Source organism: Hippoglossus stenolepis, chromosome 14 (genome assembly GCF_022539355.2).
Source record: "Hippoglossus stenolepis isolate QCI-W04-F060 chromosome 14, HSTE1.2, whole genome shotgun sequence".
NCBI classification, from domain to species: Eukaryota; Metazoa; Chordata; class Actinopteri; order Pleuronectiformes; family Pleuronectidae; genus Hippoglossus; species Hippoglossus stenolepis.
In genome coordinates this window covers 27,363,029-27,377,569 of record NC_061496.1, presented here as the reverse complement: position 1 = coordinate 27,377,569, position 14,541 = coordinate 27,363,029, and the positions used below count along the sequence as shown (strand labels likewise).

Sequence of the window (14,541 nt, the reverse complement as noted above, 5' to 3'; positions counted from 1 at the left end):
GTAAAGGCTAAAGATGCAGCACACAAGTCTAAACTGAATGAATGTCAAATCAATGTGCAGAGCACTGACTACTGTTATAGTCATGAATTGGAATTGAATCGTGAGGTACCTAGGGATTCCCACCCCTAATGCAAATGAATGTATGTATATTTCCACCGGACATTTTGACTGTTCATATTTCCCTGAAACTAGATCTGATACTACTAACCCATCTACGACCATGGATTGGGTGCATGCATGGTCACCTCCCTAACTAAGGATTTCCAGTTTTGCAGTATGGACAACTCTAAGAGTCCTGGTGCTTCCAATCGTCACAACAATTGAGACCTCTGTGCTCCAGGGAGCACTCATAGCTTTAGAAATGTTTTACTAATCCAAATCGCATCTAACTTGAGACTTCTGAAATTTCCTTCAAGTTCAAAAATAGTTCTGTATAATCTAATACTTTACTTACTTTATATTCTAAAACTTTGCAAGAAAAAAAAAGTGAGGTATTTTGATTAAAAATGTATATAGCCTTTGAGGGTCGCTGGGGAGCTGGAGCCAATCCCAGCTGACATGAGGCAGGGTCCAACCTGTACAGGTCACCAGACCATTACAGTAAATAAAATGTTTCAAATGATAAATTAATAGTTTTCACAAGGACGTAAGGATTGAAGTTAGAAAATGTATTTTTCTGCATTGTGTCTGTAACACTGTGTTTTTGTTTCTGATTCTTTTAGATTTGGGATTTGGCAGATCCTGATGGAAAAGGCTATCTGGACAAACCGGTGGGAAAACAGATTTCACACCCAGTGCTCAGACTTTGATGATGTGCTGTTTGCACAGAAAAATAAACAAAAGTTCACTGAATAAAATTATTGCTACTCTGATCGACAGTAAAACCAATGACAACCAATGACATAGTGAAACCAAATGTCTGTAAGTGAATGTAATAAAACTACCTTGGATGTGATAAGGGCCCCAAATATGTTGAGGTCAAACAGAAACTTCAGAGAATATTTGTAATTTTCTTAATATATATATATATATATATTAGTTTTTTATATATAATTGAATAATTATAATATGTATGTATTAAGTGTGAGGAGAGTTGAATGTCTTTGGAGTGAGTTATCTCAGGTAGAGAATGTAAACGGTGCTTTGATAGGTACCACTGTGTGTTGTCTCTTTCAGGGGTTTTACGTCGCTCTGCGGCTGGTGGCGTGTGCTCAGAGTGGACAGGAAGTCAGTCTGTCCAGCCTCAACCCCACTATCCCTCCTCCCAAGTTTGTGAGTGTGACTTCCCCCATTAAAGCTCAAGTCTGCGTTTTTTGTGTTTAAAAGAAGCCAATGTGTTTTCAGGTTATTGACATTTTCATGGAGTTACTAACAAACCTGAAGACATTTTTAGAATAGGTTATATTCTTTCTACTCATAATTTGTTATAAATTAAAAGTTTCTGTCTTATTCATGTCATTATGTTCTTTGGCCTGGTATCAGAAGTTCACTATGATCAGCATGAGAGAATATTATGTGTGTTTTAATCCTGGAAATAGCTTGTGTGACAGTGCTATTACAGCCATCTCTTTTTGTCTGATTTCAGAAGGACACCAGTAGTCCGTCTATGAGCAGCACAGCTTCTGCTTCCACCGAATTACATTGGGCTGTCAGGGTAGGTTCAGACACATACTTGAGACACACAGGCAGAAGAATTAAAGAGGTGTTTCACATTGGCTTTTTAAAAAAAAAGGAAGAAATCCACATGTGTCATTTTAACAACATGTACAGTACAGATGTACACACAGTACGGAGTTTGAAGACAACGTTTTTGTAATGGGACATACGGCACTAAAGGTTCAGTGTGTACAATTTAGTGACATCTAGTGGTGATGTTGCATGTTGCAGCTGAACACCCCTCACCTCCCACCTCCCCTTCCAAACATGAAAGAGAACCTGTGGTAGCCTTCAGCTGTCATAAAAGCTCAAACGTGTTTAGTACAACTGTAAAAAATGGCGGTCTCTGTAGAGAGGCCCTGCTCCAGATGTAAATATAAAGTAGTTAAATATAAAGGGCCCATTCTAGGGTAAATAAAACAACAATTTGTACAATTTAGATGAAACACACTAGTGAAAATATCGCTAGTATTATTTTATATTCAATTACTGCCTATTGATCCCTGTCACCTAAATCTAACACACTGGACCTTTGAGTCTCTCGCACATATCTTGGTATTTTTCAAGCAGAGGCACTGATAACTTCACTACATCAGCTACATAATTTTAACTCGAATATCAATATAAATATCTGCCTCAAAAATCCATTGTTATTTTGTGGCCCTCTTATTGCAGTGTAGTCAATCCTTTAGTCTGTGAATGAGCCTGAGCTCTGCCATACCATCACATATCATATACACATCAGGTTGTTTTTACTTAACAGTGTGTGTATTTCTTTTGTAGCCGGAGGAGAAGAGTAAATTTGATGGAATCTTTGAAAGTTTGGCTCCAGTGAGCGGCCTGCTGTCAGGAGAGAAAGTCAAACCAGTCCTCATCAACTCCAAGCTACCTCTGGATGTCCTTGGGAAGGTATTTAATCTATTTCTTACAATAGATCTTGCATGGGGCTTGCATTATATTGAGCAAGGAATCATTAGAGAACATTGGATGAATAGTAATGAAAATGAATATGTAATATTTGAGTTCTTCTTAGGTTATGTTGAATGGCCTCATTGATCCATATCGTGCTTATTTCCTGCTGTTAGGTTTGGGACCTGAGTGACATAGATAAAGATGGCCATCTGGACAAAGATGAGTTTGCAGTGGTGAGTGTTATCATCGTCTTCATTGAACAAACTTAATTCAACTGTATAAATACTGGGTTGGAGCATCTATGCCCTCAGAATAGAATAACACAACACAACAACCAATCCTCCTATTGTATGGATTATGCAATGTGTTAAGTGAAGATACTAACATTGTAGAACTGATCGTGTCTTATTAAACATGTTGTGTTTGTCTGCACTTGTGACTCAGATGAAGATCAGGTCACATTGTATTGTAGATTCATGTAGAAAAAAAAGTCATTCCAAAGATTTCTTATTTCTTGCCACTGTAGGCTGTGGCATTTAAACAATACTCAAGTGATCCTGAGAGATCTAATATTTGATAAGCAAATACTCATCCCACCACTACAAGACCACCATGAGCCTGAGCCGTTGCAATAAACTGTACAGGTTTTCTGCAGGGTCTTAAAAAGTCTAAAAGAGTCTCAAATTGAATAATCTTAATTCTAGGCCTTCAAACGTTCTAAATTTGTTAAAATATACTCAGTTTTAAATATGTTTTGGTAAGTCTTAATTATATTTATGCAGTGTTTCCCTTAGAAGTAATTCTATCTATGGCGGTAACGGGGGTGCACATGCTCAAAGGTCATTCTTTCCACAACAAATTCCAAGTGACAGGTTCACAGACCAAAGAATGAATGATAAGTTCTCGCATCACAGACAGAACTGCATAACTGCCACGACTGCAGCTGAAACTATGAGGTGGGAACATTTTAATATGGTGCGCCACAGTCTAGATAAATAATGGGAAACACTGGTTGGCTTTCATTTAAATTTGTTTTTATTTGTAATGTCTACTTGTGTTGTAGCTCTTTCTGAATAATACAAATATAAGCAAAATAAAACTACAAACACAACCAACATGGATTTGATCAGTGATCGTCTACAAACACCCCGTTCAGAATGTATCAGTACACTCTGCTACTGAGGGAAAGACTCTGGATACCTACTGTCTCTGCCTGTAGTTTGAGAGATAACTTAGTGTTTCAGGGGCCAGTGGTGAGGCTGCCTCCTGCAGCTCCAGAGCCCTGTCTTTATCTGACAGAGGCAGAACTGCTGTTGTCCTCTGCTGCAGCAGCCCGTCCACTTTAAGGTTGGATGTGTTGTGCATTCATATTCTCTGCTGTAATGCATTAGGTCAGTACGGGCAGTCAGACAAGAAGGGCCGCTTCCTCTTTGTTCATTTGGCACCAAATATCGTCATGGATCAAATTTCAGTTTCCTATACCATTTATGCTTTCTGTTGCTGCCACATGATTAGCTTTTTAGATACGTGCATTAACATGTGCAAGTGAACAAGTAAACATAATGTAGTGTCCACTCACTGTATTTTCTTATCTGAAACTGATACAGTATCAGTCACAAGCAGCCATGTCATATAGATTCAGTTACACCTCATGGTGACTGGTATGTTATACCTCATTCAGTGAACATACAATCCATACAGCAATACAAGTGTAAAAACAATGAAATATTTTAATGAATTAGAGGAAAAAATCTTAAATATCTGCAGTATTTTGTTATCGTGTTATGGATTAATATTGGTTATAGAAAGCTTGTTATTTTTGATACTTTAAGTGACTGGGCCCAAATAATTAGTTTTATACAAACTAACCATGACTCCAAACTCCCCAGGCTATGCACCTTGTGTACCGTGCCCTGGAGAAGGAGCCTGTTCCTGCACTCCTCCCTTCTTCCCTCATCCCTCTATCTAAGAGGAAGAAGAGTCTGGGCTCAGTCGCCAGTTCTGTTCCTGGACTACCTGCCAGCCCTCCACCACCAAAAGATTCACTACGCTCCACACCCTCCCACGGCAGCATGAACTCACTCAACAGCACCGGCAGCCTGTCACCCAAACACACACTCAAGTCTGGACAGGTAATGCCACACTGATATACACACACACACAGTAGATAACTCACTGAAGGCAAATATTCGGTTTGGGGCACCATTTGCCTCTAAAAATAAAAAAAACAACATTTAAAATATTTGATATAACAGCTGTAGCCTGAAAAATCTGGTACGCCTTGATTTTATGAGCAACAGTAGTAATGCATCTCTTTCCCCGTTAAAACATGTTTTGGTAGTTTTTCCTTCCTCTTGCTATGGTTTAGGGGAGAGGATGTTATGCAGATTCTAATATTGTACTTAAATAACAAATGGAGAGCATCTGATAGAAGAGTCCCTTTTTAATGCAAAACAAAATTAATTCAAGCTGTAGTGTGATCCTTGATTATTTATTATTGACGAGGCTTGTTTATTTTATATTCAGATTTATTTTGGGACATTTTTATAGAATACGATAGATATTTTAAAATGTGTTCTTTTTTTACACCTGCTGTTTTAGTAGTGATTATCCCCACTCCAAAAAGACATTGATCATTGTTGTTCACAGAAAAAAATGCCACTTTGCCCCCAGATCTTTTAAAAATAGGTCCCCCAGTTGTTAATGTGTTGTATGTTGTAAATGTGCTGTAAAACAATTTCTTGAAAAGAGTGGGGCTCTATAGGAAGCGTGATCACCTAAAAAGACTAAGAACCACGGTGACTGGTAACAGTGCAGAGCTCTGTATAAGGCCAATCTGGATAGATTCTATGTGATCACAGCAACTTTCGACACAGGCATCTCTCTCTCTGTCTAAGCATTTGGTGAACTGGGTGGTGCCATTGTCAGACCGTGGTCGCTATGACGATATCTTCCTGAAGACTGATGCTGACTTGGATGGTTTTGTCAGTGGACTGGAAGTAAAGGACATCTTCATGCATTCTGGACTTTCTCAGAATGTCCTTGCCCATATATGGTAAAGTTAATATCTGCCTTATTTTCCTTCTTGGTTGAATTAATATTACTATTATTTTATTGGTACCACTTTCCAATCAGTCGGCTTTATAAATAGGTAATGTCTTGATATATTTCCTTTGATTTTAAACAGGTCCAAGGTCAAATTTAACACACATTTGATAAGCTGATAAATCTCCTATTTATCAGCTTATCAAATGCTTAAAGGAAACATGTTAGCAAACCAGTGGTTCCAAATGAGCCAAAGGTTATTGTCAACAAAGGACGTATAGGTTTCATTCATACACACTGGATATTAATTCAAATAAATGCAAGCCACAGTTGCTTTGACTTATGCTTTGCTACATATTTCAGGCACGTGTCTGCATGTTTATTGATCTTTGCAAATGTGGAAATGTTGAATGATTTCTGGATTTTCTTTCGATTTGTATTTGTCTTGTTTATCTCTACAGCGTGTTCAGTCTGCTCATTCAAAGTAGGTTTTCCAAGTTTGTCTGTTGACAGTCTGCTCATTCCTCCAGGGCTTTGGCAGACACAAGGCAGATAGGCAAGCTGACCAGGGAACAGTTTGCTCTTGCTATGCATCTCATCCAGCAGAAAGTCAGCAAGGGCATAGACCCTCCACAGGCCCTGACTGCGGAAATGATACCTCCCTCTGAGAGAGGCACTCCAGTACCAGTACGTCTCGCACGCACTCACTACATGGTTCTGGCAGCACGTAACATTGGCCTACAGTTACACAGCAAAATGCCTAAAACTAGTGTGTCAATGTTTTAAGTGTTAAATTATTGTAGTTGGGCTAGTTTATTATGTTATTTTGTCATGTATATTTGTAATCTAAATAAAGTATACTTTAAACTATTAACAAAATAATTATTGTTATTATATGTTAACATTTAATCTTCACTATAAAGCATGTCATGGAATATCAGATACAATTTACAACTCACCATCTTGTAAGAATTGTCTCTGTTGACATTGGATGTTGCTGTTTTTATTATCACTGACAGTAACTGAGTCATTTCTGTCTATGGCTGCAGAGTATGTCAGGATACATGACCCCAGTGGGATCAGAGATGGCTGCTCTGTCTGATATGAGAAGGGTGAGTCAATACTTGTTCTTAACTCCTCCTCATCTTTCTCCTTCTCTTTGCGTATAGGGACTTAAATGAATGCAGATTTGTCTGCTACACATCCTGTTTCTTGAGCTTTACCAATTTCCCAATGAGCCAGATCTGCTTAATTTGGTGGAGGATAAGTTCAAGATGTTCCCCACGTAGACATGAAAATTATCCCTTTTCTGTCTTAACTCTTTTGCTACTGATGTTTCTACCTCTCTGCTCTTCCTCCTCTCTCAGGCTATAATGTTCAAGTTGTGGGTAGGTAACATGGACCTACAGTTTATAAGCCTAAATGCTTTCAGTGGCGGCTGTTCAGGCTGATTACTGGAAAGCATTTGCAAAATGTTCTTTCTCCATCCCAACAAATTGCAGTGACAGTGTCTGACTATGTCAACTGTCAACTGATCAAGGGAAGATTCAAGATCACATTTAGCTGGCAATCATTTCAATAACCAAAGCCAGACAGATCATGAGCATCCTGTGTAGTTCCAGTAAATGCAGGGGGACTCCAGCTTTAGTCTTGTTTTCAAGATGTGTATCTACGCTATTGGACATGTCTATGTCATGAAAAAAAATGCTAGTGGGGGAAAATACTGAAGATCTGTTGACCCTCAAGAAAACTTTTTGAGTGTTCTCAAAGGGGGATTCATAAAACTGCAAATCCTGAATCTTTCCTCTCCATGGCAGTGGTGGCGACACTCCCCGACATGTTGGTGATTGGCCCAGCCCCCACCTCTGATTCAACCTCTGTGGTGCTCTTCTTATTGACCACTGGTTTTTCTCCCATCCTGTCTTTACCTATTTCTCCTTCCTTTTGCCTTGTCTGCCATGGCTCAGTTGGTGCCATTTCATCATCCAACTGACTTCAACAAATATGGTTTACTTTGCCAACCTGCTGTCTTTTTTTTGTCTTGCTCCCCTCCTCCTCCTACTCTGTCTGCTCACCTCTTGCTCTACAGGACAGCTCCAGCTCAGTGGGATCAGGGGAGTCCACTGGCATCAAGGAGTTGGATGACATCAGCCAGGAAATAACCCAGTTGCAGAGGTAACAAATGACAGCAGCTAAAAAACAATGGAATGTAAATGCTTTTACTTTAACATTATTTTTAAAGCTGCATAGAAAATGGAAAGATATATTACAATAAAACCATTTTTATAGCAAGTCTAATTTAGCTAAATCATTATCTTGTAGCAACAGTGCAACCATTTGCAAATAAGTAGCAATTGCCTTGACATTAACAAGAGGCACCTTGGAGTTCAGTTTTGGTTTCACACTACGATGAATGTACTTTGTGATTCTTCAAACCTTTCACTCGAACATTAGCTCTCATTAATCCTCTCTCATCACCCTTTGCCTGACTTTGATCACTTTCTCTACTGCTAATAAGACACAGAGCACATCATGCATTGACTATTATGGCCGTGGTTTATTATTGTGTACCCTGAATCTGAAGTACAAAAAATAAGGTCAAATGAACAAATTTGAATAGATAAAATATATTTTCTTCTGCATTTTTCAACAACATGATTGAAGGATTAAAAAAGTATAACATGTTGACACCTGGTCAAATTTGTATTGGTGTTTCCCTTGTGAACACATAGTAAAATCTTCTGACAGGGTGCATCATAAGTGGACATTTAGGTTACATCCACATTACTTTGTTCTAGATTTAAAAGGTATCACTTTTCTATTTTTATCTCTACTGAAGAGTTTTTTAGGTTCTAAAAAGGAGAATCTTCGAAATGCTGCCGGGCCTGTTCAAGTTTGAATACTTGGTTTGAAACTGAGACTTTTGTATACGAAGACGTAGTTACCTGAAAAAAATTCCTGATTCATTTTTAACAGTCACGACTTGACCACCACCAGAGAAAATACAATACATTGCTATCACCTACTCTCAGTATTAAGTCCATTGTCTTATTTTTAACATTTCTGTTCCGTTCCTGGTTACTTTTTTCTGTAACTAAGCAACCAACTGCAAATAGACTGCCCCGTTTACACCGGCATGCACATGACAAGAATGCTCATGTGAGATGCTTTTTCAGGTGTGTTAGTAGGGAGGTAGATTAATATTTCTGATACAAAGCTCAAACACATGGACGGAGATTGCTTTAGTTTGAAAATTAAAATACATTAGTGTGGATGTAGCTTTATTGGTGCCATAGTGGTTGAAGAGTAATTGTGTAAATTAAATTAAATTGACTATTATTATTCTTACATTTTAAACAAGGAAAGTTTCCCATGTTTGTTACATCTGCAAACAATTTAAAGCCATTAATATATAGTAATTAAAAGCCCAGTGTAGTTTGCAATACTTACTCTACTTTAAAATGTTATCTATTGAAATCTCACAATGATCCGTCCCAGTACTCACACTGACAGTCCTGAGTGTTTAAATTCTCATGCCACTAGGTAGTTTCCCACACTTAACACCCACTTGATGTACATACATCCTAATACTGCTTCAGAGCTGTGTTACAGCACAGCAGTCGCTATTATGCACCTGTTAGCTGGTTGTAAGACCAACAATAAAAGTCATGACTGAATTTCCATTCCATGACTCAGAACATGGTATTCTTTCAGCATATGCTGCTTGAGATGCATCTTATCTCTAATATTATTGTTAACAATAATCCAGAAATGATCAGTTGATACCAAAAATGTATCCTTTATGAGACTGATAAAGATATGGAATGTTTGAAATTGTCAAAATTATTCATCATATTAGGTGTTTTAGCATCCATTTTGAAAAAACATTACTTCCTCAATAATTTCATCAGAAAGAGATATATGATGATTTTGTTGTTTCACATAAATTTTGTTTGACCAAGAAGCACAGTAGACCAGCTGGGACAACTTTATTTAAATGCTTAATAGTTGAATTAAAATACAATTTGAGCTAACTATAATGCTACATGGTTGCTCCTACTTACTTTTTATGGAGATCAACCAATCAATTCTACAAAGCATCAGAGTCTGATTACGCCAAGTACTAGGTCAGGTATTGAGGCTCAGTGTTAGTTATGAATGGGTTTAAGCGGAATATCCCACATAAAGACACGCTGACATGCAGAGATAGACAGCATGAAACCCACAGTCACCTTGGCTCTGTTTATACTTTATAAACATCCATCCATCCATCCATACATACATCCATCCATCCTCTTCCTTTGATGCGTGTATTTTATCAATTTTTTGTTTGTTCACCACTTACTCTCCATGCTGCGTCAGCACTCTTGCCTTTACCCAGTGGAATACTCTAAGGTAAAAACACAAGCTACTGAATATCCATGGACTGGCATACTGTCAAATCTGCTGTGAGATCCACTGTGAGCAGTGGCTCTGAATGTCGGTGGTTATCAGTAGGATTCACACACTCCCTAATTTGTTCATTTTTATCACTTTAATGTTTGAGGTCAGGTTGTAAAGTTTGTTAAAAGACAGGTGCACAGTTTTTAAGTTTGTCTTAAAGTCAGCTGCCCAAATGAACATTAAAAAGGTTTTTCCTGTCCAAAACACAAGGGGATAAATTAGTACTAAAAGACTAACCTTTTAATTTGTATAAAGTAGACCGCTTGAGACTCACATTAACCTAAGCTAAATGTTGGAATATATGGTTCCATCCATACTACTATGTTTGTTTTTGTTTGAAAACGCATCAACTCTGCTACAGATGTGTCCGTCCCTAATACTCCAGAGTTTAAGAGTAGTTTGGAAAGTTTGGAAATGCTGCTGGCCCCGTTTTGGTTTGAAATCTCTGAGACTGAATTTTAGTGGTGGATTTGATAGAATTCCAGTTCAGTGTTTTGTTACTCTGACATGTTGAATAGCAGTTGTCTGATTTCTTGTCACTTATCATTATTTTGCTTATGTGTGCACAGGGAGAAGTACAACCTTGAGCAGGACATCAGGGAGACAGAGGAGGCCATCAGATATAAGAGTGCAGAGGTGCAGGTGAGAGCAACTTGTTAAATGGTCAGTCAGCTATTGTGGGAACATGTAATGTAGCTTGGTTTAATGTGTATTGCTTGAATAATAATTAAATCAATCCCCTTTCTTTTTTCAGTTTCTATTTGATCAATTTTGTTATTTTAAACATAGTTGTTGGTTTCGTTTCGCCTAGCATATAAAACCACATACTATGTTTCTACACAGGACCAATACTGTACTAGTGTGTTCCTAGTACACTTGAAAGCTTGGCTTGATCTGCCCATTTTTTATATAGTGAACCCTCATCCTTGCCTGGCACTAGAAGACTGTTTTAATCCTTTTTCCACCAGGAGATGCAGAATGACCTGGACCGAGAGACAGCCAGCCTGCAAGAGCTTGATGCTCAGAAACAAGACGCCCAAGAACGCCTGGAGGAGATGGACCAGCAGAAACATAAATTAGAAGACATGCTGAACGAAGTCCGAATTAAGTGCCAGGAAGAGTCTCAGATGGTGAGGATGTAAACAAAGCAATGGCTTTGCCACAGTGGCCATGAATAATACAATTTCATTCATGAAATGGATAATTTATTATTGTTAATGTTGGGGATTTTTGAATTAGGTTTTCAAAAGAATTTCTGTTCAGCTAAATACCAGAATTATCAAGAGGCCCCTGAGATGGTGCAGAAGGGAGGAAATAAAAATATCTGCATCCATTTAGTGGCAGCACATGATTTCAATGATTAGATAACGGTTAAATCCCCAGCTTACATCTTCATTGCTTGATTCCCTGCTGCATCCAGATCTCCTCGCTCCAGAGTCAGATCCACTCCCAGGAGTCAGACTTGCAGAGCCAGGAGGAAGAACTGAGCCGGGCAAAGGCCGACCTAGGCCGATTGCAACATGAGGAGATACAGCTGGAGCAGAGCCTGGCTGCTGGTAAGATCCAGCTGGAGACCATCATCAAGTCCCTTAAGGCCACGCAGGATGAGATCAACCAGGTAGGACACAAAGCCTGTGTGTGTGCATGGATCTCTGTTATCTGTCAACAGGGGGCGCCATTTCATTATATAATTTAGTTTGTTTTTACCACTAAAGTCAGTATTTGGTCCTGTTGTATGCTTGAGGATGTGTGTGTTAGTGTGTTTGTGTTCTCCTTTTTGTTATGTCATTAGGACCTTCAGCATAAACTCTAACTAAGGGACCAGGAGACCTCATGGGGACCAACGTCTGATCCTAATGAGGCAAAACGTCATTTCTTAGGTCCTGGTCAAAGTTAAATGTGAATTGTGGTCTGGATAAGGTTAGGATTAGAAGCATGAAGTGGTCAAGGTAAATGTTATGGATACGGTTTTGTTTAGGCTGTCCATAATGACTGTTAGTAAATGCAATGTCCTAATAAGGATAGCTGTGCAAACGTATGTGTTTTTCATGTAGCCGCAGCTGCTGTGGTGTATCATCTGTTTCCCACCAGCTGCTTTTCACACACACACCTCACTAAATCTGCTGCAGCTTACATACACAGCTTGAATTTCGACACACATGACTTGTAATTGGTGCATGATTTAGTCTCCATTCTCAGGACATAAGATCCATTATGTTGAGCCCTGATAGGATTTATACTCTCCTGAAAGTAAAAACCTCATGACTGAGGCCTGTACTCGGCCACTGCTCCTCCTGCAGTCAGGAGATCGCATGGAGAGTTGAGAAGTATCCACAGTTGATTGTTTCCTCATGCTCTCCTGGAATTATATCTTCTGGGAGCAGTCATTTAGATTTTCATGACATGGTCCACCTAGACATTTTTATTATTCATAAAACCCCACATAAAATCTGCCACCCAGGGGTGTTCCAGCAGTTCAGACAGCTAAAGTGCATGTTATGTCCCAAAACCATCATAGGTCTGAATCCATGACCTATCTTGTATTACATGCCAGCAGGAAATGCCCCAATGCCCAAAAATCTATCTACTGAGAATTTAGATACTCAATAGGCCTCAGAGGTGGCTGTAAAAAGTTGGCGTTCTCTTTCCTAACAGAGAACAGCTGCTCTGCTCAGCTTGGATTCATGTGAATTGTCATTGTTTCATGGGGAAAATGTAAAATAGAAACTTCCAAGCGGACCCCTGTTGCATAATGCACCTGTCTATTCATGCTTAGCAACTTCCAAACTGCAGTTTTAAGGAAAAATTACTGTGGTCATCCCCTTCCCCCGAGAGAGGAGAGAATTCATTGTGCAGGCTTTGCATATTCTACACCTGGGTGTGATTTGAGCTGAAAGCATCTTAATTTATGGTGCTCACAGACTTGAAAACTTTTACTTAAAATGATGAAGCAGTTTTTCGTTCTTTAAACAGTGTCCTCATTACTTAATAATAATCTGGACCATTTGTCCAGTAGATCACTCCAGGGGACCAATCATAAATAGGAAGGTGTAACATTTGAAGAACTTTGATCCAGAATGAGATTAACTGAAGTTCTCTATGAGGTTAACTGCTTCAAAGCATAGATGTAGTACTGTGATGGTATGGGATATCCAGGACTTTGTACAGAGCAAGTCACTTGTGAAATATAATAATGACAATAAATACGTGTGTTTTCAGTTTACTAATTTGTGTGTGTGTGGGTTGTCATTTTGTCATTAAAGTTAATAATTTCTTATTAATGTGTGTGTGTGTGTGTGTGTGTCATGCAGGCTCGCAGTAAATTGTCCCAGATCCAGGACAGCCAACAGGAGGTCTCTAAAAGCATCGAGCAGTACAACAGCACCTTGAATGGAACCCATGGAGGCAGTATGACTAACCTGGCAGACATGAGTGAGGGCTTCAGTGACCGAGAAAATGGAGGATTCCCAGCCATGGTGAGAGGAGCACAGGTCAGGATCTCGATTGAACTCTGCTTCTTCATTCCAGCGTGACTCATAACACTTGAATTCTTATCCTTATTTAAACATTTCTCACACACAGGCTTATTGCCTGTGAATTACAAATCATAAACAGTTGACAGCTGTAACATTATTATTATTCAGGCTCTTCACATGCACGTAGACCAGACATTATCCTGTCATATGTTTATGTTTTGACCTGGTCTTGTTACCTCTGTATACCCTCCTCAGTATTTTAGTCTAGAAATACAGTGTATTTCTAGACTGTACAATGTTCCAATTTCTGTTTCTATTGTTCATAATTCTTCATACTCTCCTCGCCCTCCTCATAACCCTACCTATTATCATCAAGAAAACAGCTTACCAACAGATTACAAACTGCAGCATGCCAAATCCTTAGCTGCATTTGCTGTTATTTGAACAGTCTTGCTAAAGCACTGGTTCTTATTTCTCTCCCTGATCTACTGTTCCCTGCAGATTTGTCTTTAAGAGTTCCCCTCTGCTGCTCTTCTATATTTCACAGTTTAGCTCTGCTCCTATTCACTTTACTCATAATAACATCATTACCTTGGCTCAGTCCCTCTCACACCTGGCAAGCTGCTTTCATTCTTATTCAAGATTTCCACTCGAAACAAATCTTGCACACATCTTGCTGTAATTCCTTAATCTTTAGGCTTCTTTTGGTTCTAAGGTGTCAATTTAATAACAAAATGCACATGGCAGCTTTTATTAAGTGGAAGTAATGTAAAACAGCATAGTTGGCAATAGTTTTGAAATGACTGGGGAGTGTGTGTGTGTGTGTGTGTGTGTGTGTGTGTGTGGGGGTGTGCGGGTGTGCATGTGTGAGTGTGTGTGCTTGTCTTTCTATAGTTATGAGGGCCAATTTTAGTTCAATACCATCATTGTGATGACATTTTGGCTAGTCTTCACAAATTCAAAGGGTTGTTTCAGTGTTAAGACTTGTGTGTGTGCATCCCATGTAATA

At 38.9% G+C, this 14,541-nt stretch overlaps 1 protein-coding gene across 17 annotated transcripts in view; it reads left to right on the top strand.

Annotated features, from left to right (window-relative positions):
• The window catches only part of eps15l1a (epidermal growth factor receptor pathway substrate 15-like 1a), a 35,401-nt gene that overhangs the window by 2,322 nt on the left and 18,538 nt on the right, over positions 1 to 14,541 (top strand). For 6 of the 17 annotated variants that reach the window (XR_004698263.2, XM_047342944.1, XM_035176564.2 and 3 more), the window contains exons 4-19: positions 723 to 770; positions 1,177 to 1,272; positions 1,586 to 1,654; positions 2,440 to 2,565; positions 2,742 to 2,801; positions 4,458 to 4,700; positions 5,466 to 5,623; positions 6,144 to 6,300; positions 6,663 to 6,725; positions 6,981 to 7,001; positions 7,703 to 7,788; positions 9,976 to 10,008; positions 10,626 to 10,698; positions 11,025 to 11,186; positions 11,477 to 11,674; positions 13,368 to 13,547. Coding sequence is in view for 16 of the 17 variants with exons in the window: in XM_047342944.1 (XP_047198900.1) it covers positions 723 to 770; positions 1,177 to 1,272; positions 1,586 to 1,654; positions 2,440 to 2,565; positions 2,742 to 2,801; positions 4,458 to 4,700; positions 5,466 to 5,623; positions 6,144 to 6,300; positions 6,663 to 6,725; positions 6,981 to 7,001; positions 7,703 to 7,788; positions 9,976 to 10,008; positions 10,626 to 10,698; positions 11,025 to 11,186; positions 11,477 to 11,674; positions 13,368 to 13,547 (1,773 nt within the window). In the remaining variant the exon portion in view is untranslated. The remainder of the gene's footprint in view (positions 1 to 722; positions 771 to 1,176; positions 1,273 to 1,585; positions 1,655 to 2,439; positions 2,566 to 2,741; positions 2,802 to 4,457; positions 4,701 to 5,465; positions 5,624 to 6,143; positions 6,301 to 6,662; positions 6,726 to 6,980; positions 7,002 to 7,702; positions 7,789 to 9,975; positions 10,009 to 10,625; positions 10,699 to 11,024; positions 11,187 to 11,476; positions 11,675 to 13,367; positions 13,548 to 14,541) is intronic. The other 11 variants (XM_035176566.2, XM_047342946.1, XM_035176558.2 and 8 more) reach the window with 6 other exon arrangements.